The following is a 21,474-nucleotide window of genomic DNA, read 5'->3' as shown; positions in this document are numbered from 1 at the left end:
ACAACAACCACCCAGATCATTATGCACTGTAATGGAACTATATTCTGTTTTAACTTTAGCAGTGGCAACACTGTGAGCTACTACATTGTAGAAATAATGCAGTTTGACACCACTTTTAACTTCCAGGGCTACTAAAAAAAACAACCCCAAACCCCTAGGATTTGTAGTTTTGTGAGGCACCAGTACTCTTTTAGAAAGGAAAAAAATGCTTGTAAAAATACAAATCCCAGGATTCCACAGAATTGAGCAACAACACTTAAAGTGGTGTCAAAGGGTATTATATCAACAGTGTAGATTCCCCCATGCTATAGAATTGTGGGCTTTGCAGTTTGGTGAGGGGCATTTGGAAAGCTCAGCCAGAGATAGAGAGATGGGGGAGGTCACTGAACTACAACACCCATAATCCCACAGCACGTTGCCATGGCAATCACTCTACAACAGCCTAGTATGATAAAGTACTCAAGTTGCAGAGTTGGAGTGGAAGCCAGACTCCTATGGAAACGAAAGGGAAAGAGCTTGCTTTGTCTTTCCCCCTTTCCCTCTCCGAGCTCCGTGGTTTTAATGGAGAGGAGGGGGGGGGAGGAAGGAGCTTGAATGCCCCCAGGCCTGAAGGGGGGGACCAGACCCCCCAAACCCCCCCTCTAGCTACGTCCTTGCCACGAAATTTAAAACAAATTAAAAATGGTCAGGTAGTGGGAACGCAGGTACAAGATACATCGGTGCATGTTACTCTGAATTATTGTGACGTCATGATGACGTCGCTTTGATTGACAGCCGAAACAAGTGAATGTGAACGAAAAAGTAACAGAACCGGTTTAAATATACACCGATTCATTCATGAATAGGAACGAAAGCGGATCATTTACAGCGAATCAATTGATAAATGAGAACGAAAAAAAGCGATTTGGAATGCGGGACAACACCCGTTGTATTTTGAATCGATTTAACCAATACCGGTGTATTTTAAACCGTTGTAAATCACAAGTGAGAACACCCCCGTAGACATGAAAAGTTAAAATCTCTCTCTCTCTCTCTCTCTCTCTCTCTCTCTCTCTCTCTCTCACACACACACACACACAGTCCCTGCCAATTTGAAACAGTTGAAGGACATGAGTTCAAACCACTAAAAAAAACCAAGACTCAATTCTAGATTCAGTCTCCTTCCTTGTGATTTTGGACTAATGGTTTATGACTATAAAATACAACACTTTCTTATATCGTTAGCCCAGAAGTGTGCATGAATAAAGACAAGAGGAAGGCCTAAAGAGTATGGTCTGGGCGCATTCCAAAGACAACTAAGGCTTGTCTTTATACTTTACCCTCCATTTTGCATTCACACTTAAGAGTGGCTAAAAAGTGGTAAATAGAATGGAAGTTAACCCCCCCCCCAAAATTGCTGAGGTGGTGGGTCGTCTTCTATGCGATCTCAGCAGATGTCTGACCTTGCCACCTTCTGGAACTGGCCTAGTTTCCATTTAACACAAAACAAGGGCACCTGTTTTCATCCATCAAATGTCAGCATTTATAAAGTAACCAGTTCAACTTGTTTCCAGCCACCTACCCTTTGAAAGTTTGGATTCTCTCATTCCAGGATTGCCTTCTTTTCTGTTCAGAATTTCACTGCCTTTGCACTTTAGGAGCCTATATTATTTTTTTTACTCAATACTCCTGATGGAATGCTTGTATGAGTAAGATGAAGGTTAAGTATCACCGGGGGCAGATCAGTGCTAGTGTCAAAAGGCTTTGTGGTATTTTGTCCACTTGCCAAAGAACACCTGGGCCACATTGCCAGATACTGAATCTTCTTTTTGTCCTGCTTATGATATATGCACATGGTTCTACCTTCTAGAATTTGGGACTAACTTTATATAATTTGTGTTTTCGGTGCCAGATCAGGAGTCTTTTTGATTAAATTGTGCTCACTCATTCAGACATCTCAAGGAAGCACTTCCATTTCTGCAAATATGGGGAATGAGGAAACTTCCTCCAGCAGAAAATATAATACACTATCAAAGAGAGAGAATTATTTCAGCTACCATTGCATAAGTGTCATGGGTACCAGCTGGATGGTGGATATGACATCAGTGATAATGAATGGCATCTTCCAGAGCCAGTTTATAAGGGTTTTTTTAATCCATTAAAAAGTAACAGCTCTCAGAGTGTGGAAATATGTACACAATAGTTAAAAGAAGTTTCAAATACAATGGAGGCTGCCCTCTTCTGCTGAAAGACATTCATCATTTTATTTTAACGTTGTAAAAAATTGTTAAAAAACATTATTCTTCTTTCTAGCACATGTTTGGCTTGGCTCTGTTTTTAAAAGCAGCAAACTATTCATAATAGCAGGGCAGGACCCCCTGTAGCAAGTCTACCCACATGATGTTTAGACAGGATATTGCATGACTGCTGTTGGATTATGGCTGGTGTGAATATAATTTGGATAACCCCTGTGTGCCCTGACAGTCTTCCTGAGGCAAGGTTCCTTACTCTTAGTTTGTCTACATGATTATTTGGCATGTTCTTGGATTGTATGCGCCTTCTCCCTTGTTGACCCTGATACATCCTGTTAGATGGATTTCAAAGGATCTGCCATGTGCTTTCCCAGAAATAAAGGCAAACTCCTTATCTTCCACTGTCATTTATGGTGGCAATGGCTAAATTGAATAGTTAGGATAACCAGAAGATATAAGCCTGTTGTGTGTATGGAGAAAGGTCTGTGTGCCTGGCTGATTATTACACAATGGTTTCTTACTGCCTTCCAGTCACTGTATTCCTCGAGGGTCCTAGACTATAGGTCTCTTCCTTGCCCCACCAGCCCCTAACAAGTGTTCTCTTTTTTATCTCTCCCAGATCCTGATATTAATGCTGGCAACCAGTGCAAATTATAGTGCAGCACTACTCCCACAATCAAAGGGCAGTTGTATTTTCAGATTAAGGGGCTGTTCAGACATTCCTGAAGGCATGGGGCCGCCCCTGTTTCAGCCAGATAGGGGCCACGGCAACCGCACACTGAGGCCCTGATCTGGCCTTTCCAGGGCACAAAAAGGAGCTGCAAAAAGCTCTGGAAAGGGTTGCCATGGCTTGGTGGTGCTCCTTTGGCACTGTGTTGTATGCATGCAGCACTAGAGGAGCGCCATGATGCCACGTGCCGTGTGGAACGGCACGCAGCATCATGTCACTCTGGGGGGGCAGAGTCAGGGCGTGCATCATTTGGATGCTACGCCCCGATTCGACCCAGGCCGGCCTTAATGGCCGGTCTGAACAGGGCCTAAATCCATATCAGTAGCTTGCCCAGTATTCCTGTGGAAGCACAATGCAACTCATAGTAAGAAGCTGTGGCGCAGTACAGACCGCCGAAAACTGATGGCCTGCCAGCACCTGTTTTTCCTCTGGAGGGAAGCCACAGCCGCCAAACCGCATGGCTTCCCTCCGGCGGAAAAAGAACCCACAAAAAGCAGGTTCTTCTACAGCTGCAGGGCCGGCGTAACACTCATGTAAGCGCCATGCGGCACCGTGTAGATGCCGCACGGTGCTTATGTGATAATGGTGGCACCCATGTACTAGGATTGGGGGGCGTGCGGTCACTCCGCCCCTGCGCAACCCTAGTATGTGGCCAGACAGCAGTCATGTGTGACTCTGACCTCAATCCAGTATCCCTCAGCAGAGCATAAATTCTCACATGCAGACATACACCATGGCTGCATTATGCAACTCTCATGCAGAATAGCAACATTGCAGAACATATGTCAATGACTGGGTGCCATTGTGCAATTTGCCAGAATCAAAAGTATACAATGCACAAACTATAGGGTGTAGAATGTAAAGTTATAGGATGCCCAATCACAATGGAAAGTATAGGACTAACACACACATCCCTTCTCTTGGCTAGCAGGTTTGGTTGAGATCCTGGATCAGGGATAAGTAGTATAAAGTTCCACTATGGAAATGCCCCTAGTCTCCTCTCCCACATTCACAAAATCCATTTTTAACCACTGCAGCTTTCCCGACATAACAGATTACCAGCTTGTGGAGAGCAGGGAGGGAAGAAACATCTTTGGATGTACAGTCAAGAAACATCTGCCAAAACTTCCCAGAAGCCTTTTGGAGATTACAGAGGATGGCTTTATTGCTGTGCATCCACCAATAGGAACATAAGATACTTCTTTGCATTCCCTGCTCTCCACTGGCTAGTAAATGTCTGTGTTGGGGAGACACAGCAGGTAAAAGATGGTTGGGGGCGGGGTGGGATCTGGTCTTATACAAGGTCGATAGACAAGTAACCACAGTAAGCTAAAGAATGATTTGCACAGGTGTAAATTAGACTCATGTCTGTGTAAATCACTAATAGAATGCCAGCCGGTTTGTTTGTTTAACACAGTGGTTCCCAAATTTTGGTCCTCCAGATGTTTTCGACATCAGCTTGCAGAATTCTTGACTGCTGGCCAACCTGACTTGGGCTTCTGGGAGGTGAAGTCCAAAACACCTGAATCACTGGTTTAACTGATCCTGGTACAACTTTTTACCATGTGCCATTTTCTTTGTCAATTCTGAAATACTGGGAGTCTGATCAAGGTCAAATAGTTTAAACAGTTATCATTTTTAAACTATTACATTTCCTGCTTGTCTGATTGGTATTTACAGCATTGTGGCAGCATGCCCTGCTTGAATATGATATATTAGTGATAAATGTAATAGAATAGAGACTGTAGTACAGATTATTCTATCTTTTTAGATCTAGTATCAACTCTCCCATATACAGTAGTCTGGGATCAGAGGCCTAAATCTGTTGCTTACATATATTCTGAAACCTGTAAATCATACCTATTGCATTATTTTTCATTTCCTATAATCCTTGACTATTATGGTACTTATTCACCCCATCTCCTGCTGATCGGATGTCACATCTGTGGGTTCTCTCTTTGTGTGTGTGTATGTAGGAAATGGCAGTAGAAACTAGGTGACTGACTGTACCTTAGTGACAAAACACATGTGCTGTTAACTAGCTAGGCGGAGCAGGCCACCTTGGGAAGTCCAGGGAACATTTGTTATTTTATAGACTCTCCACGGCCACACAAATTGCCAAAACACTCTCCCCCAAAAAACACTACACTTTGCTTGTGGAATTCCAGCACAGGAGCAAGAAATATCTTGTGAGACTGTTCCTCCTTTTGCCACAATATCCTGTTTGGTTGTGGTGGCTGCAGATGATCGCATTTTTTAATCCAGCTCATCTGAAGGGTTTCTGAGGAATTTGGCCTAATCTACTTTCTCCTCTCCAGTGCTGCGGTGCATTTATTTATTTGGCAAGGGAAGGATGATGTCCCTCCCTCAGTATGTGATCATGATTACAGCAAAGCTGATCTGAAGATTTTGGTGATGATTGTGCTGCTAGTCCTAGATCTATATAAAAAGCGGGCTTCCTCTTGTCTGGAAAAGCTCCAAAGTGGATTTCCCTCAAGAACACTGTCTGCTGAGTTCTTCCCACATATGTATTGCTTCCTGTTCTGTCCTCACTGTAGTATTTTCCAGTAGGAATTCTGTTGCTTTTTATTCCCTGCTATGGAACAGAGAAGCTGCAGCTATTTTTCTTCAATGGGCCAACCACCCATACCTTTAAACTCTCCCAGTTTGGTAGAGATAGTCCTGATTAATCATCTATCCAAGTTTTTCATCTACTTTTAAAATATCCCAGTTTCTCTCCCCTCCTTCTCGCACTTTTCCCCTTTGTCCTCAGCTTACTTCATTTCTGAATTAGAAGGATAAAAGTAATGTGCATGCAATTAACTCAGCAGTGGGGAGAGGAGAAGAAAGGGCAGAATCTTGCCCTTCCCTGCAGGCTCAGGCGAAAGCAAACTGCTGCAGACTCTCCTAGCTTGTGTGCTCTTCCTCACTAATAACTTTTGTCATCTTGACCACACTTGGTTCTTGCTTGGCCAGTTTTAATCTGTGAAATGTTGAAAGGTACTGGATGCTGATCCAAATTTTCAACAGTTAAAGGTGCAAAATGGTCCCTCTTTACCCCTTCCCTGCTCTTCTGCTGGATCTTTGTTTATCTGCTATAAATATCCACAACAGAACAACAGATTGCTTCTTTGCTGGAGGGGAGACTTTAGTCTGGAAGAGGGCGTAGTTCTGTGAGGTTGAGGAGATGGGCATTTATTGTCCAAGCCAGGTGGGCCATTAATAGAAGAGCCCTATCCTGTCCCTTTAATTGAGGCTCTCTCTCTTGGGCCTCCCAGCTGGTGTGGAAACAGAGCAGGGGGGCCCATCTGGGTGGCCCAGCTGGGAGGGAGGAGGTGCCCAGCCTAGCAATTTATCCAAGAGCCTGTAATTATGGGGATAATTCTGAAGGCCTGTTCCACTGCCTGGGAAGCGGCTTTGCTGAACTCAGGGAGAGAGAAAAGGGAGAGACAGAGAGAGACACGGTGTCAGCATGTGCAAACCAGGGCTCAGACATTGCTTTTGTCAATACCAGATAATTGATCTTCCCCATCTCCTCTGCTGTTATACAACTGTCCATTTCTCAGATGAGTGAGACAACAGCTCTTCCCTAGTACATAGCTTGCTTGAAAGGCATCTGGCCCATAACTTGGGACCACAGCTCCTAGAATCCCCCGGCTGACTGGAGGATTCTGGGAGTTATTGTCCAGAAAGAGTAGCATGTCCAAAGCATGGAGATGGGACTGTGTAATTTTACATGTAATGTACATGTGAAGAGAGTCAGCATGGTGTCATGGTTTGAGGACTGGACTGCAATCATGGAGACCAGGGTTAGAATCCCCACTCAGGAAGGGCAAAGGCAAACCCCGTCTGAATAAATCTTGCCAAGAAAACCCCATGATACATCTGCCTTGGGATTACCACAAGTTGGAAACAACTTCAAGGCACACAACAACAGCAACAATAAGTCTTACATGAAATATCCCTCTGGAGAGATTCGATGTATGGCCTATTATAGTGCTTGCATGGGTGACTCCCAGGATATGGACTGCAGTGGCTTTCCAAATAGGAAAAGGGGGGGGGGGCAGAGCAACTATACTGCACAATTCTCCACTTGAAGCCCTTTTGACAGTGGGAGTTTGAAGCAAGCTGTTGTACTGCAACCAAGCTGCTTTTACAGAAATAAATCGGTCAGCACCTTTAGGCAGAAGACCTTCTGGACGTGAGGTGGTGATGTTCTTAGATCAGACAGCTCTGGGTTACTAGGCATCACTCCATTTGGCTCCTAACCAAGATTGGGGTGTTGTTGTTGTTTATTTTTCTTGCCCTTGTTGGTGGCCAGCACTGCTGCTGTGGGGAGGCAGGAAGAGTTCAGAGTGTTCAGGAGCATGCTGTGCAGCATATTCTAGGCCAAAGAGGCCTTGCTAAGAGAGTATTGCCTTGGTCCTTTGGCTTTTCCAGGAAGCTGGAGCAAAGAATGATATGTGGGATGCCACATGGTGGAAGCGCCATTAGGTCCAATGAGCCTGTGATCTGGACTGAGCAACATGGGGGATCTCAAAACACTGGAAGACCCCAATATTTGGAGAGAAATGGCCTGGTGTTTGTCTCTTTGCTTTTGTGGGGCTATTTGCACACATTTGAGAAGGCTGTGGGAGTGAGATATGGTGTATCTGTGTGTATGTGTGTGCAGTGCATGTGGGGTGGCATGAGGGATAATCCAATCTAATACTCAAAGGCAGAGCAGCAGTACAATTGGGGATTTGATCGGGAGGAGAGAAGGGCCTTTTCCATGAAAAAGGAGAGGGCTTCCTTTGTTAATTGGAGTAAAAAAGAATTTGCATAGGGTTCCTCATTAACATGCTCACTGTTGCTAACTCACTGGATCCCAGAATCCCCTCCTCCAACTTTGCATCAAACAATGCTGCTCTCTCAGTGAAGGGGAGGGATGGGGTGAGCAAGAGCAGTTGAGGGGGAGACAGTGTGCCACATTGAGCCACAGTACCTAGTTTAACCCCCTCCCCATCAGACAGGAGAGCACCCCATGTAAAAAGCATACTTGGCAGCCCTGACTCACTTTGCCTTGTCTTTTCATGTTGCTCCCTGGTTAATTAGGGTGTTGGAATTTGAGGCTTCCTCATTCCCCTTTGAAGCTTCAGACTGTCCTGTTCCAAATTAACCCTAATTATGAAGAATATCTCCCTCTCTCTTTTTGCTTCTGCACAACGTACGGTCGCCTCTGCACCAGAACTTAAATAAATAAATAAATGCCTCCAGTGTCCACTCCCCGCTGTCACTCAGCCTGTGCCAGAAAGAAACAAGCTTCCGCAGAGGGGCGCTGCCTTAAGGCAATTTTTAGTTTGGTTCACAGGATTTATTAAATTGGCACATATGAGAGGTGCAAGTTCTAGCAATGTTGTAAAGAAGGAAGTGGGGCACACCATGTGTGTATGCTTATGTGTATTATTTATTTATTTTTATGCTTCTGCCTGCGTTTGGAAAAGTCACTGTTTTGGACTACAATTCCCCCTGAAAAGTAAAATCTCCATGCTCCCTGTTCTACTCTGGCCATCACATGGCACAAAATCATCTCCTACTAATTGTTAATGAGGTTTTCTGCTTTAAAGTCTGCCAGGTGAAGGCCTTTCCTAATTTTAGGGATACATCTTGGCCTGTGGCTTCAAATTCTGGACTGAATATCTTCCCCACCCTTCTCAACATTTGGGTTGTACATGTGGTTTTTCTCCTGGGTGGCCTAGTCAAGTTCAGCACTGCTCAGCATGACTTCTGGTGCTTTGCCTCCCAAACAGCTTGGAATGGTTTGGATTCTGCCTTTGATACAACTCTCCCGGATCTTCCTAGCTTGAACGCAATGTCTGTCCCCTCCCTATGTTCTTTGGCATATCCTCCTCCCTCACTGGCATCCCAGCCTTTCCTTTAGAGAGAATGGAATGGAAACAAAAAAAAAGCCTGTCAATCAGCATGATGTTCTGTTTTGTTTTTTTGCTTTTTTCCAGCAGCCACAAAATATTAGAATTAGAATTTATGCTGACAATAAAGCACAACATAACAGATAAATGAGGTACAATTTGAATTGTTCACATTAACAGCGAGACTGCAGTAATATTATAGAAGTTGGCTGTCTTTATTGCCAGCCTTGAGAAAAATGTCCTTGAGGAACCCAGAAAAAGAGAATGCTAACTAGAAACACACTTATCAGGTTGTACTATTTTGTTTTAATATTCTCATTTTCTGATTCTGAATTTAAGAGAAAGAGGTAATCTCTTTATTTTAAAGTGTCAGACTTTTTTTTTTATACGAATCATGTTTGGCCAGGCTGTCTCCCTTAGTATGAAACAGTTTGATAGGATGATACTGTGGTTTTCAAATACAAAAAACATTGTGACTATGAAGCTGGAATGATTGAATTTCTTCTCTGTAAAGTGGTTGAATTACTAACTATGAAATAAATGAAGAAAAGAGGTTCTTCTGCCTATATGGCTTCTTTTATCTTCTCTTTTCCCTTCCAAAACCTGGTTTAATGATTGATTAATTTTAGGCTGAGCAGACTTGTTTACAAAAAGCCCATGGTGCAAATTGTGATTCTTCCCTGTGCTGTAATTGCTCCATAATAAATGTCCATATTAAAAACATTAATTTTGTTCCAGTTTTAATTTTTATGACATCCAAATAGCCCAAGGAATAGGGGAGGGCATAAAACATTCTCTATTACTATCCCTAACTCTCTTCCCAGCATTTTCACTGTGTTGTATAAAGGTAAACAATGGCCTGATACACACCGCCAGGAAGTGGTGTCCTGGCGGTGATAGTAGGGCTTGGGACCACACACCAACCGCTTGGTCCCGAGTCCTACGATGTGCGGACGGCACCATTATTGTGCGGCACCACCCACACAGGGGGCATAGGGATGACGTTTGGGCATTTCAGCACCCACACGTCTTTTAGCAGAAGCGTCATCGTAAGGGCTGCATCACAACCCTTATGACGATGCAAAAAAACAAGCTGCTCTAGGCGGCTTCTTTTTTGCTTTCCAGCTGTGCCACATGGTCTGGTTGCCATGGCAATGCTGTACAGTAAAAAAGGCCGGTGTTTCCCTGCTGGTCTGTAGTGTGCCAATGTGTATTATACTGGTGTGAGTATAATAAGTATAGTGCAGGTATACTCCCAGGTATTCAGGGAAAAAAGCAGAGCTTGAAAATGTTAATTTTGGGAAGACTACAACCCCCAAATAAGTCCCCTAGCCAGCCAAGGATTAGCATTGCTCAAATCCCCTAGTAGCCATGCTAGCTGGAGTTGTAGTTAAGAAAAAAAACTTCAAAAAGGAGATATTGGAAAATTGGACTCTAAATAGTTTTTTGTGGGTTTTTTGGGCTATGTGGCCATGTTCTAGAAGAGTTTCTTCCTGACGTTTTGCCAGTATCTCTGGTTGGCATCTTCTCTGAATGCCAGCCACAGATACTGGCAAAATGTCAGGAAGAAACTCTTCTAGAACATGACCACATAGCCCGAAAAAAACCACAAAAAACTATGGATGCCAGCCATGAAAGCCTTGGACTCTATGTAATTTATTGGTACTGTATATTTAGGTAGAGGTTGGGAATATTACTTTTTGGGACTATCATCCCAAAATTCCCCCACTCAGCATGGCTGGTTGTAGAATCATAGAATCATAGAATCATAGAGTTGGAAGAGACCACAAGGGCCATCCAGTCCAACCCCCTGCCATGCAGGAAATCCAAATCAAAGCATCCCCGACAGATGGCCATCCAGCCTCTGTTTGAAGACCTCCAAGGAGGGAGACTCCACTACACTCCTAGGAAGTGTGTTCCATTGTCGAACAGCCCTTACTGTCAGGAAGTTCCTCCTAATGTTGAGGTGGAATCTCTTTTCCTGCAGCTTGCATCCATTGCTCCGGGTCCTAGTCTCTGGAGCAGCAGAAAACAAGCTGGCTCCCTCCACAATATGACATCCCTTCAAATATTTAAACAGAGCTATCATATCACCCCTTAACCTTCTTTTCTCCAGGCTAAACATCCCCAGCTCCCTAAGTCGTTCCTCAAAGGACATGGTTTCCAGACCTTTCACCATTTTAGTCGCCCTCCTTTGGACACACTCCAGTTTCTCAATGTCCTTCTTGAATTGTGACGCCCAGAACTGGACACAATATTCCAGGTGGGGCCTGACCAGAGCAGAATATCATGGTAGCTGGAGTATTGTGGAAGCAGGAGTTTATAAAAGTAACTTTTATAAGTTCCTATATAGCCTTTGGATTCTGATCTCAACAAGGCTATTACTTGTCATTGTCTGGGGTCAAATTCTGCTGAAAGCCTTGAAGTACTTTAGTAGGTTTTGGTTTTTCTTCCCCAAAAGAGACCTTTGCATTTGAAACTAAGGAACTTCAGCTTTGGAGTCAATAAGCAAATTCTGTGACGGTTCATATGTTCAAAATAAGAATAACAATTGCTCTTGTTGCAATGTTAATTTGAGGGCATCTGTTTGCTACAGATCTGAACCAGTTAGAAATTGGTTCAGCTATTATACTCTCCCTCTGAGAAGCATGAGAGTTGGTTATTTTTGTGAGGCTGCTATGAATTCTTATGAAGAGACCTTCAGAGAAAGGCCATGACAGCAGAACTGCTTAAATCAGGGGTAGGCAATCTTTTTGAGCCGGGGGTTGCTGTCCCTCAGACAACTGGGGGGCTGAAGCAAAAAAATAAATAATTAAATGATATTTTTTTTAAAAAAAATTAAATATATAATTAAACCAAGACAAATGTAGGACAAAATTTTCAAATGGAAGACAGTTTTTTTAAAAAATGGAGGACACGCGAAAAAATTTGCTGATTTTTTAAAAAATGTTAATAAAAATGCATTTTCTGAGGCTTCTATAGACAATTGCCCCCCAAAGGCCCCGGTGGCAATCAGCGGCAGGACTGGGCTGGGGCCGGTCCCAAAGCCTTGCGGGCCGCAGGTTGCCTACCCCTGGCTTAAATTGTTAAATTAAATTTTTCTTACTGCAAATAGTGAAGCAATATAATCAATACATAAATTCTGTTATTTAAAATAGTACTTTTCCAAGCTGGAGTTTCTCTGAGGTTTATGACATGAGATATTCCTCAATGAGAAGATTACTAATAGCATGCAAATTACCCTTAAAGACAGCTTGATCTGTCCACCCTCCATCCTCAGCTGCAATGTACATCCACAGAGGAGTGTTGTGCACATTAAGAAATGTATATAGGATGATAATAAGGCACAAGACACCTAGCCACTACTTGGAATTATCTGACTGCACTTCCCAAAATGTGTCCCACAACAGAACTCAGTTGTATATAGTAGTTCTGTGGCAGATTTCCAAGCATACAGAAACCCCCTTTACACTTTCACTTGACAGACACTCTATGGCGGGTTACACACCGCCATTAAAGTACGCGCGGAGCGCGTACTAGGGTTAGGGAGGTGCGGTGCTTCCGTACCTCCCTAACCCTAATACGTGCTCTGCGTGTAAAAAATGACAGCGGACGTTCTAGACGGCTGCCACCATTTTTATGTAGCGGACGCTGTGCTTCCGCACGTGCCGCGGTGGCTATGACGCCGCGAGTGCGGTAGCGGCGCTTTGTGGCGTCATAGCCGCGTCGCGAGAAGGAGCTCCATTTTGGAGCTCCTTTTTTGCTCCACAAGGGAGTCACGCGGTTTGGCTGCTGCGACTCCCTCGCGGAGCAAACAGCAGCGCCGGGAGACCGCCGCAAAGCGGTGGTTTGTAACCCACCTATGTGATTAACAAAGATGCCATGTTGCTCATCTAACTCCTGTGTCAGGTGTACTATTAACCATGCTGCAAGATCTCCTAAATGTATAGACACTGAGGAGATGTATGCTTCACCATTTCAGATATCTATCCTGGCATGTGGATATTTGGACAATCTACTGAGGAAGGAGATGGAAGTATGGCCCCATTTATGTATGAATGGAGCCCAAGACACTGTGGAAAGAGTTTCCCTGAAGAAACATGGTTGGAAGCCTCTTGCTTTAAAAAAACAACATTGAGCATTGGACTATGACTCTGGAGACCAGGGTTCAAGTTCCAATTTGGCCATGGAAACCCACTGGGCAAGTCACACTCTCTCAGCTTCAGAGGACTGCAATGACAAACCCCTCTGAAGAAACGTGCCATGAAAACCCTGTGATAGGTTTGCCTTAGGCTCTGCCAAGCCTAAGGCAAACGCTGGAAATGACTTTAAGGCACACAACAACAACTGCATTTTTGTTAAATAAAAATACATAGACAGGGAAACATATGATGGTTGGGGAGCAGGGGGTTAGGATTGCTTGCTGGTTCTGCATTGCTGGGAGAGAATGCTGCTAGGGCAGATCTGTCCTAGCAAGGCCTCCAGTGTACCTGGGAAAGCTATGGTGGTGGTTCCCCTCCCAAGGGTAGCCAGTGGAAAACTTTGAAGAAGGGTATTCCAAAGGGAAAATTGGGGAAGAATCAGCTTTGGGTTGGCTGGATCCCAAGGTCTCACATTTCCCCAGATAATGCAGTACTAAAGGGATATTATGAAGCCAACCACTTAAGATATGTAATAGAAGGTATGTTGGATGTACCAGATTTGGATTGTTTAGAAATGGGGGGAGGGGGGGGGAAGAGATAGACATGAAAATAGAGAATTTTTTTTAAAAAGAATTTAGTAGGAAAGAAATTAAAGAAATTGAAAACACATTTATGAAAATATATTAGAAATATGGAATAAATATAAAAAAGGATTAATGAATGAAAACTCAATGATAACACCAATAATAATGGAAAAATCTTTCCCCCAAAATTTAAAAGATCTATTAGATAAAGAATTAAAGGAAAGGAAAATAGATAAAATAGAAAATTGGATGGAATTAAAAATAGGAAAAGAAAATATAAAAGAAAATTTAAGGGGAATAAATATGTCCTGGTTACATTTTATGCAAATAGAACAATGGTTTAAAAACTGGAAGAAAAAAATATAGAAAGGAAAATATACACAAATTGTACAAATAATCCAGAAAGGAAAAGAAATGGAGGAAAATGAAAATATGAAAGGTATAACTAGTAAAATACATAAAATATTAATGGAGAATAAGAGGAAAAATTAAATCAAATTATTTTAAAAGAAATATGGGAAGATGAATTAGGATGTAAAATTTGTGATAATGAATGGAATAAGATTTGGAAACAAAGACATTTGAAAAATGTATGGGTGCAAATTAAGGAAAATTATTATAAATTGATTTGGAAATGGTATTTGACACCAGTGACATTACATAATACTTGTACAAACAAAGATATTGTTGGAGAGGCTGTCAGGAAGTAGGATCATATATACATATGTGGTGGCAATGTAAATATGTACAAAAATTTTGGGAAATAGTAATATTAGAGATAGAAAATATTATGAATATAAAGATAGATAGAAAACCAAACCTAGTATTGTTATCAATATACAATGAAATAGATTGGAAAGAAGAAAGAAGAAAAAAACCTTGTAACAAATTTGTTTACTGCTGTGCGATTAATCATAGCAAGAAATTGGAAAACAAAAATAAATGTGAAATTGGAGGATCGGTATAAAGAAGTTTGAAAGTTAGCAATTAATGACAAATTAACATGTAAATTGAAAGTAAAAAAAAAGGATTATGGAAAAGAAATGATTTTGATGAAATATGGAAAAAAATTAATGAAAATGTATTAAGAAAATAAGATGGGAAATTACTTCCACAGGAGGAGTTAAAATTTTTGATGGAGTATAAAGAAGGGAATAGCTCCGGGGGCGGGGTGCACTTGAGGGGATATTTAGGGTGTTTTTTTTAAAGAAAAAATGAATGAGATGCAAAAGTACATGTATGTATGGAAAGAATATTAAATCTCTTTTGTTTTGTAAAATTTCAAAAATACTGAATAATTAAAAAAAAGTACTAAAGGGAGCCAATCAATTACTTAACACGTTGTTGTCATTATAGGTGAATGTAGAATTCATTCCTCCCCTGGGCTGAAAAGCCACCTCCCCTTATACTTTCTACCCTGTCCAATGTGAGCCAGCAGGGGATGAGGCAAGAGACCTTCCCTGCAATTCCTTTCCAGAACTACTTCAAATAACTCTTCACACACATTAGTTAGAAGCTCCAGTCAGAGTGTGGGAGGAATGCATCCTTGAGAAAAGGAACAAAAATATTTTTAAGTGTGTTAAAGGATGACAGAACTGTATGTTGTGACCCTAGGAACAGATGCTAATTTCCAGTGTCTCTTCTCTGTTGGAGGGACCCATCCTAGATTGTAGAGACAGAGATTAACTACAGGGTTTTTTCTTTCTCTTTCTCTCCAGAGGGCAGCCGTGTCAGCCAGGAGCTTCGGTACACGAAGGAAAAGCTGGGAGAAGAATCTCTCTACACATCACAGATGCTGATACAAACTCCCAAACATGAAGGAGAAAACATTCTGACCCTGGAAGCCTTGGCAATGCATCTTGAAGCTGCTCTAGCTGCTAGCAAAGTACAGGTCTTACTTTATGGAAAGTGAGTCTGAAATGCAAGTTCTGAAGTGTACTAATAATAAGATTTTGTTGTTGCTGCTGGATTAGTCAAAGGTCCCATTAGCTCTGCTAGCCAGACTCTTCGTGGTTTCAAGCAAGACATCAAGGTTATGACTTTCCTTTCATGATTGTGTCCAACATTTTTATGCAGAGATATAGTGCTTCTGTATAGGGAGGATCCATTTTGCTATCATCATGCAGCATTTGTATTAGCACACACATCTCTTTCCAGAAAGTCATCTAACATCCTGATTGTCTTCTTCTTCTTTCAGGTCTTGGGATCTCAACAAAATATGCTACAAGTCGGGTGTCCCCATAATTGAAAATGGCATGATTGCACGGGTGAGTTCCCCAGGGGATGCATCTGCAGAAGAAAAAGAGATTGCACTAGTACCCATAGAAATGAAATGGATCAGCTAAGAAAGTTCTCTTTGTTAAACAGCATAAATAATTCCCTGTAGAGAAGCTGGTTGGCTGGAGAATTGGGTGGGTTCTGGAAAGGATATCTAAGTTGCTATGGGAATAGAGTGGAATCTCTCCTCTATCCCCCCCCCCCCAAAAGAGAGAGGGAGATGCTGTCACAAAGGGGGAGCTTCCCAAAGCATCCTTTGGGACTCAGAAGACCTGGGACATTCTCCACTGACGGTATATATTCCATTTTTTTCTAGTCCCCTCATTCTGGTAACAATCTCTCCTGTGTATCTGTGATAAGAGCTAATTAGGAGGCTTTATCTCTCTTCCTGCCATGTGCTGTGGGAGTAGGAAGAGGAAAGCACATTTTATCCCCAACTGCTTTCAGCAGTGCTGCCCTGACCTTTGGTGATAAGGGCTTATATTCTGTCTGCCTGGATTGCAAGAGACTGCAGTGCTGGTCTTTGATGCAACTATCCACAAGAACTTACTGCCATGTTTAGGCAGGCTAATGTCCTTCACAGGGAAGGCTTTCTGGGGCTGTATTGGCCCACTGAAGTCCATTTGACTAGAACATGGCTTTCAGGACATTAAACAATGTGAGGATCCATTTGGACTGCGTGTGTGTATCTGTATTTGGGATGAGAATCTCTTGTTCCCAAAGTACATATCTGTTCCAAAACATTACAAGAGAGGAAGATAATGCAAGAAGCAAAGTGTGTTTTAGCATACGCTGGTGACAGTGGAGCAAGTCAGAGGGGAGGGGAGGGACCCAGTGTACTGAAGAGAACTGGCAAGATGGACTTGTGTATTTTCTCTATAACTTTCTGTTCTCATTTCCAGATGATCGAGAAGCTCTTTCCCTGTGTTATTGTGACCCCACTAGATTGCTTCTGGGATGGTGCCAAGCTGCAGGGCGGCTCTGCTTACCTTCCGTGAGTACCTGATTTTAAAATATATATATATATATATATATATATATATATATATATATATATATATATATCTGTTTCACTATGGCTGTATTTGCGCTACCGAAATAATCCGGTTTGACCCCACTTTAACTGCCATGGCTCAAGGCTGTGGAATCCTGGGAATTATAGTTTGTTAAGGCACCAGAACAGAGCTCTGGTGCCACAACAAACTACCAGATTGGATTATTTCAGCAGTGTGGATGCAGACCATGAAGGACCAGTCAACTAGCCTGTAGACAAGGGCAGTCCATAATAAGATAAGCATCCAATACAAAGATTGGGAGCTTCCCCAGTAATGAAGCTGCAGGCTCCTTCTCTAACTGGAGCCTGTGCAGTAATGTTAGAGAGATATGATTAGCTGTCTCTGCTTTGTTTCCCATAGGATAAATTTGTTTGGGCTATGGGAACTGATGAAAATACTAGCCTTGTCTTCCTGCTCGCTCCCGGCCTCTTTGAGGCTGATGAGAGTGTTTTCAAACTGTTCTACAGGCTGCAAAGTATTATTAGCATTTAGCACTCTTCCTAAATGCCTGGAATACTTAACTTGCATAATTGCAAAAATTATAGCAAAGGTGAACAGTATCATCATTGTAATCTGAAAGTGGACTATACTAAATGTTTACAGTTTCTTACCCAAAGTCTTCTGCTGAATTCATGGATGTACTGATAATCAAGCTGAGTTTTTCCATCTCATAGCTCATACTTTTAATTTCTGCAGTATCCTAGTTCTTATTCACATCCAGCAAAGAAGATGTGGCAGGAATGCTTGCCTGCACTTCCTAATCAAGAGGTTTGGGGAAAGATTCTCATAATGCAACATGGCCATGGGCCTACTCAAAAGCACAGTGGCTTCTGGAATTACCTTCAGCCACAGAATCATAGCTGGATTAATCCGTGTGTCTTTGGAGCTGGTTTGAAAGATCCTAGACTAGGGCTTCTACGACATATGGACTGATGCTTTTCAGTAAGAAAAGGGCTGATATGGCACAGGCTGGAGGCCCCTACATATTTCCCTCCAGAATAGTAGACTGCATTAGTATTGCTTTCTACCTCTTACAATCCATCAGAGCATGTCGGAAAGGGCTTGCAGTGCCATCCTGTTTCGCAATACCACTTTAGAAAGAGGTGGTGGCATGCTGGCATCATATCTAACTTATCCCTAGCAAAATTTAGATCTAGATCCATTGGGAGATTTGTTGTATGTCTTCAAGACATTCCTAACTTATAGCAACCCTAAGGGGAACCTATCATAGGGTTTTCTTGGCAAGATTTGTTCAGTGGAAGCAAAGTGGTGCCTTCCTCTGAGAGAGTGTGACTTGCCTAAACTCACTGGGTTTCCATGGTCAAGCGGGTCTCCAGAGTCCTAGTCCAACAATCAGACCACTACACCGTGTTAACTCTCCTACAGATCCATGGCCCCAGCCCTTGTTCCTTGCTCCATTTCCTAACCAGAGGAAAGCCACTTTCTCCTGTTGTCTTCCTCTCCCCAGTGTTCCTACTTAGGGACCAATTGCTTTGTTGTGTTACTCCTGCTGCCTTGTAATTATGTTTCTATTAAGGTGTACAGAATGGAGGATGGAGAGGGAGAAAGAGTAAAGATGTGGGGACCAGCCCCTCTGGAGGCACTGGAGGGGAGGGAGGGCCAGGAACAATAGCCAGCATTCTTTCTGTTTACAAGTGTGTTTGTCCATAAGGGGCCCTGGAGACTTATGCTTTGTCAGCAAACGGCAACACCACGTATTCTCATGCTAATGATACTTTGAAAGCTCCAAGTTGCCCAACAAATGGAATAGTAGCTTTATTCAGCCTGCTGTTGAGAGAAAGGGGACAGTTAGGGAAGGAGGAGAGAATGGATTTTTTAAAAATTAAAGAGGAGGGAGGCTAATATCAGCTGGGAAAAGGAGCTGGGGTAGGATGCAGGGTTTCCCCTCAAACTCAACATCAGCCTAAACCCAAGGTGAGGAGACATCTTTCACCCCATTCAGTTTAAGCCCTATGATTATTGGGTGTTAGGTGAACAAAAAGGAGAGTCATTCTAAATCTCTCCCCATCCCCCCCCCCCCCCCCGCAAAAGGGAGACTATTAACATCGACCATCAGTACACTAATTTATAGACTGGGGAGAGGAACCTTATAATTCTTATTGATCTCTTTCCTTCAAGAAAAACAAAAACAAAACCACCATATGAGGTAATGAGTCTTTAAGAACACAATTTGCATAACTACTCAGCTTCTTGCACAATCTCAGGACAGCTGGCAAGGAAGTCAGGATTTTCTTGGAAGTTTTTTTCCTCCTTCTTCTTCTTCCATGAAACACTTTAGTATTTAAGTGCCATGTCCTTGCTCCCTTACTTTCTGCACCTAATCTCTTGGGTTCTGTGTTTATTTATAATGTCTCTAATGCCCCCCTTCTTGGATCTCAAAAGTTTCATACATGCACACACACAGAAACGCGCGCACACACATATCCCAAAGTGTGCTTGTGAATTACTAAATTGGGGGAGTCTTTCCCCCAGATCCAGCTTCCGCTTCAGTTCAACTGAGGGTCTCTCTCTCCCCCCCCCATCCTTCTTTTAACGCAAAGGGAGCGAAAACTTGAGAGAACAAAGGGCAGCAATCTATGGAAAAACAAAAGGGCCCGACTTGGCTCAATGAAGCAAGAAACAGCAGATAAAAGAAGCTCTCTTTGGGAGCAGGAGCTGGGCTGTTTGGAATGTGGGAATCAAGCAAGAAGGAACCTTCTTGGGACCTTCATGAATGATTGGAGAGTGATTCTGCCCCAAGCATGACAAGACTTTCTCTGCCTGTGCTTTCTTTCTTCCCGGAACTTGGAGTCTTGCTTCTCCCAACTCTCTTTAAAAACCAAAAATAGAGTTACAGCAAGAAGACTCTACATTTTGCTGCACGATTCTTGCTGAAGGAGAGAGCGTTGCAACTCACTGTTTTGTGGCATTGATTCTTTGTTTCAGTACTCAGACTTACATGAGCTTGTCTGGTTACAAAATAAACAAGTGGGTAAAGAAAATCCTGGTAGGCTCACTAATGTTATAGACAGATCTCCCAGCAGAACCTGAGAGACCCACCTTTGCCCATCAAGGCTTCCAGGAATTTGGTAGGCTTTGCTGGTATATTATTCAGGCTCTGATCCTGAATGGACAGGCAGCAAGCAAAATTACCCCCATTTTACAGATATAGGGCCATCTTATTTTGCAGCATTGTGCATCAATCTAAATAAAATTGCCAACTGATAGGACAGAAACAAAAACTGGGGAGCACCCACTGAAAACTGTGTAGAAGAAACAGGAGACACATTTCAAGGTGTTCAATAGATAGATAATGTACAGTCGGCCCTTCTTATACACGGATTTTTTATACACAGATTTAAGCATACACAGTTTGAAAATGTTCCAAAAAAGTATAAATTTACCTTGATGTTCCATTTTTTATTAGGGACACCATTTTGCTATGTCATTATACTTAATGGGACTTGAGCATACATGGATTTTGTTATACACGGGGGATCTTGGAACCAAACCCCAGCATATAACAAGGATCCACTGTATTGATAAAATGCTCAACACTTCTGTGTCAAAGGCCTTCTTCAGGGGCTGTATGTATGTGTGTATATGCCTTCAGATTGTCTGTTAACATATGGCAGCCCCATGAATTTAACAGGGTTTTTTTAAAGCAAGGAATATGTAGAGGTGGTTTTGCCAGTACCTTCCTCTGAATTACATCCTTATAGCACCTGGTATTTGTTGGCAGTCACCAATCCAACTACTAGCCAGGACTGACCCTGCTTAGCTTTGAAGAGCAGATAGGATCTGGTGCCTTTATGGCAGTGGTTACCAAACTTTTGTCCACCAGATGTTTTGGACTTCAGCTCCCAGAATTCCTAACTGTTGGCTAAGTTGGCTGGGGTTGCTGGGCATTGAAGTCCAAAACACCTGGAGGACTAAAATTTGGGAATCACTGGTTTAAGGTATATAAAATCATAATAAGAGACAACACATAAATGCATAACATAGCAATGCATACTTTTACATTGTATTAAATCATTACATTTGTACACAGTTTATGGTCTATACATACCTATTTAAAATTTAACTTCAGAAATTTCTGGAGCTTAAACTCACACCATTTTCTGGATGAAAAGAAGAAACGTGTGAACTAAGACTAAAGTGTCCTTGTTATCTAGCACACCCCCTTCCCCCTTCAACCATCTGATGACACATAAAGTACACCTTTAGCCTTAGTGTACATGTTTCTTTATTTTGTGCAGCAAATGGTGAAAGTTTCAGCTCTAGAAATTTCTGAAGTTAAATTTTTAAATAGGTATGTACAGGCCATAGTCATTATACAGATGTAATAATGACTTCATATATTGTAAAATTATGCATGGTTTTATTATGTATATATGTGTTTTCTTATATTACAATTTTATATAGCCTTTGAAGAAAGCCTTTGAGAACATATACACTTTGGGATGTGTCTCTAGTTTCTTCAACTGATATGGTATCAAGTGAGCTTCTATTACTTTAACAACTTCCTGCTTTGCATGTTTGCCCA

General features: G+C 42.3%; 2 protein-coding genes across 3 annotated transcripts in view; both read left to right on the top strand.

Annotated features, from left to right (window-relative positions):
• Positions 1-21,474, top strand: part of EIF2B3 (eukaryotic translation initiation factor 2B subunit gamma) — a 601,892-nt gene that overhangs the window by 180,615 nt on the left and 399,803 nt on the right. The gene's annotated exons all lie outside the window — the stretch shown is intronic.
• PTCH2 (patched 2) overlaps positions 1-21,474 on the top strand; it is a 78,913-nt gene that overhangs the window by 26,646 nt on the left and 30,793 nt on the right. For both annotated transcript variants that reach the window (XR_006103482.1, XM_042462825.1), the window contains exons 3-5: positions 15,315-15,504; positions 15,794-15,863; positions 16,776-16,867. Coding sequence is in view for 1 of the 2 variants with exons in the window: in XM_042462825.1 (XP_042318759.1) it covers positions 15,315-15,504; positions 15,794-15,863; positions 16,776-16,867 (352 nt within the window). In the remaining variant the exon portion in view is untranslated. The remainder of the gene's footprint in view (positions 1-15,314; positions 15,505-15,793; positions 15,864-16,775; positions 16,868-21,474) is intronic.

This window comes from Sceloporus undulatus, chromosome 4 (genome assembly GCF_019175285.1).
Source record: "Sceloporus undulatus isolate JIND9_A2432 ecotype Alabama chromosome 4, SceUnd_v1.1, whole genome shotgun sequence".
Taxonomy (NCBI): Eukaryota; Metazoa; Chordata; class Lepidosauria; order Squamata; family Phrynosomatidae; genus Sceloporus; species Sceloporus undulatus.
This window is presented reverse-complemented; position numbering and strand designations above follow the sequence as displayed.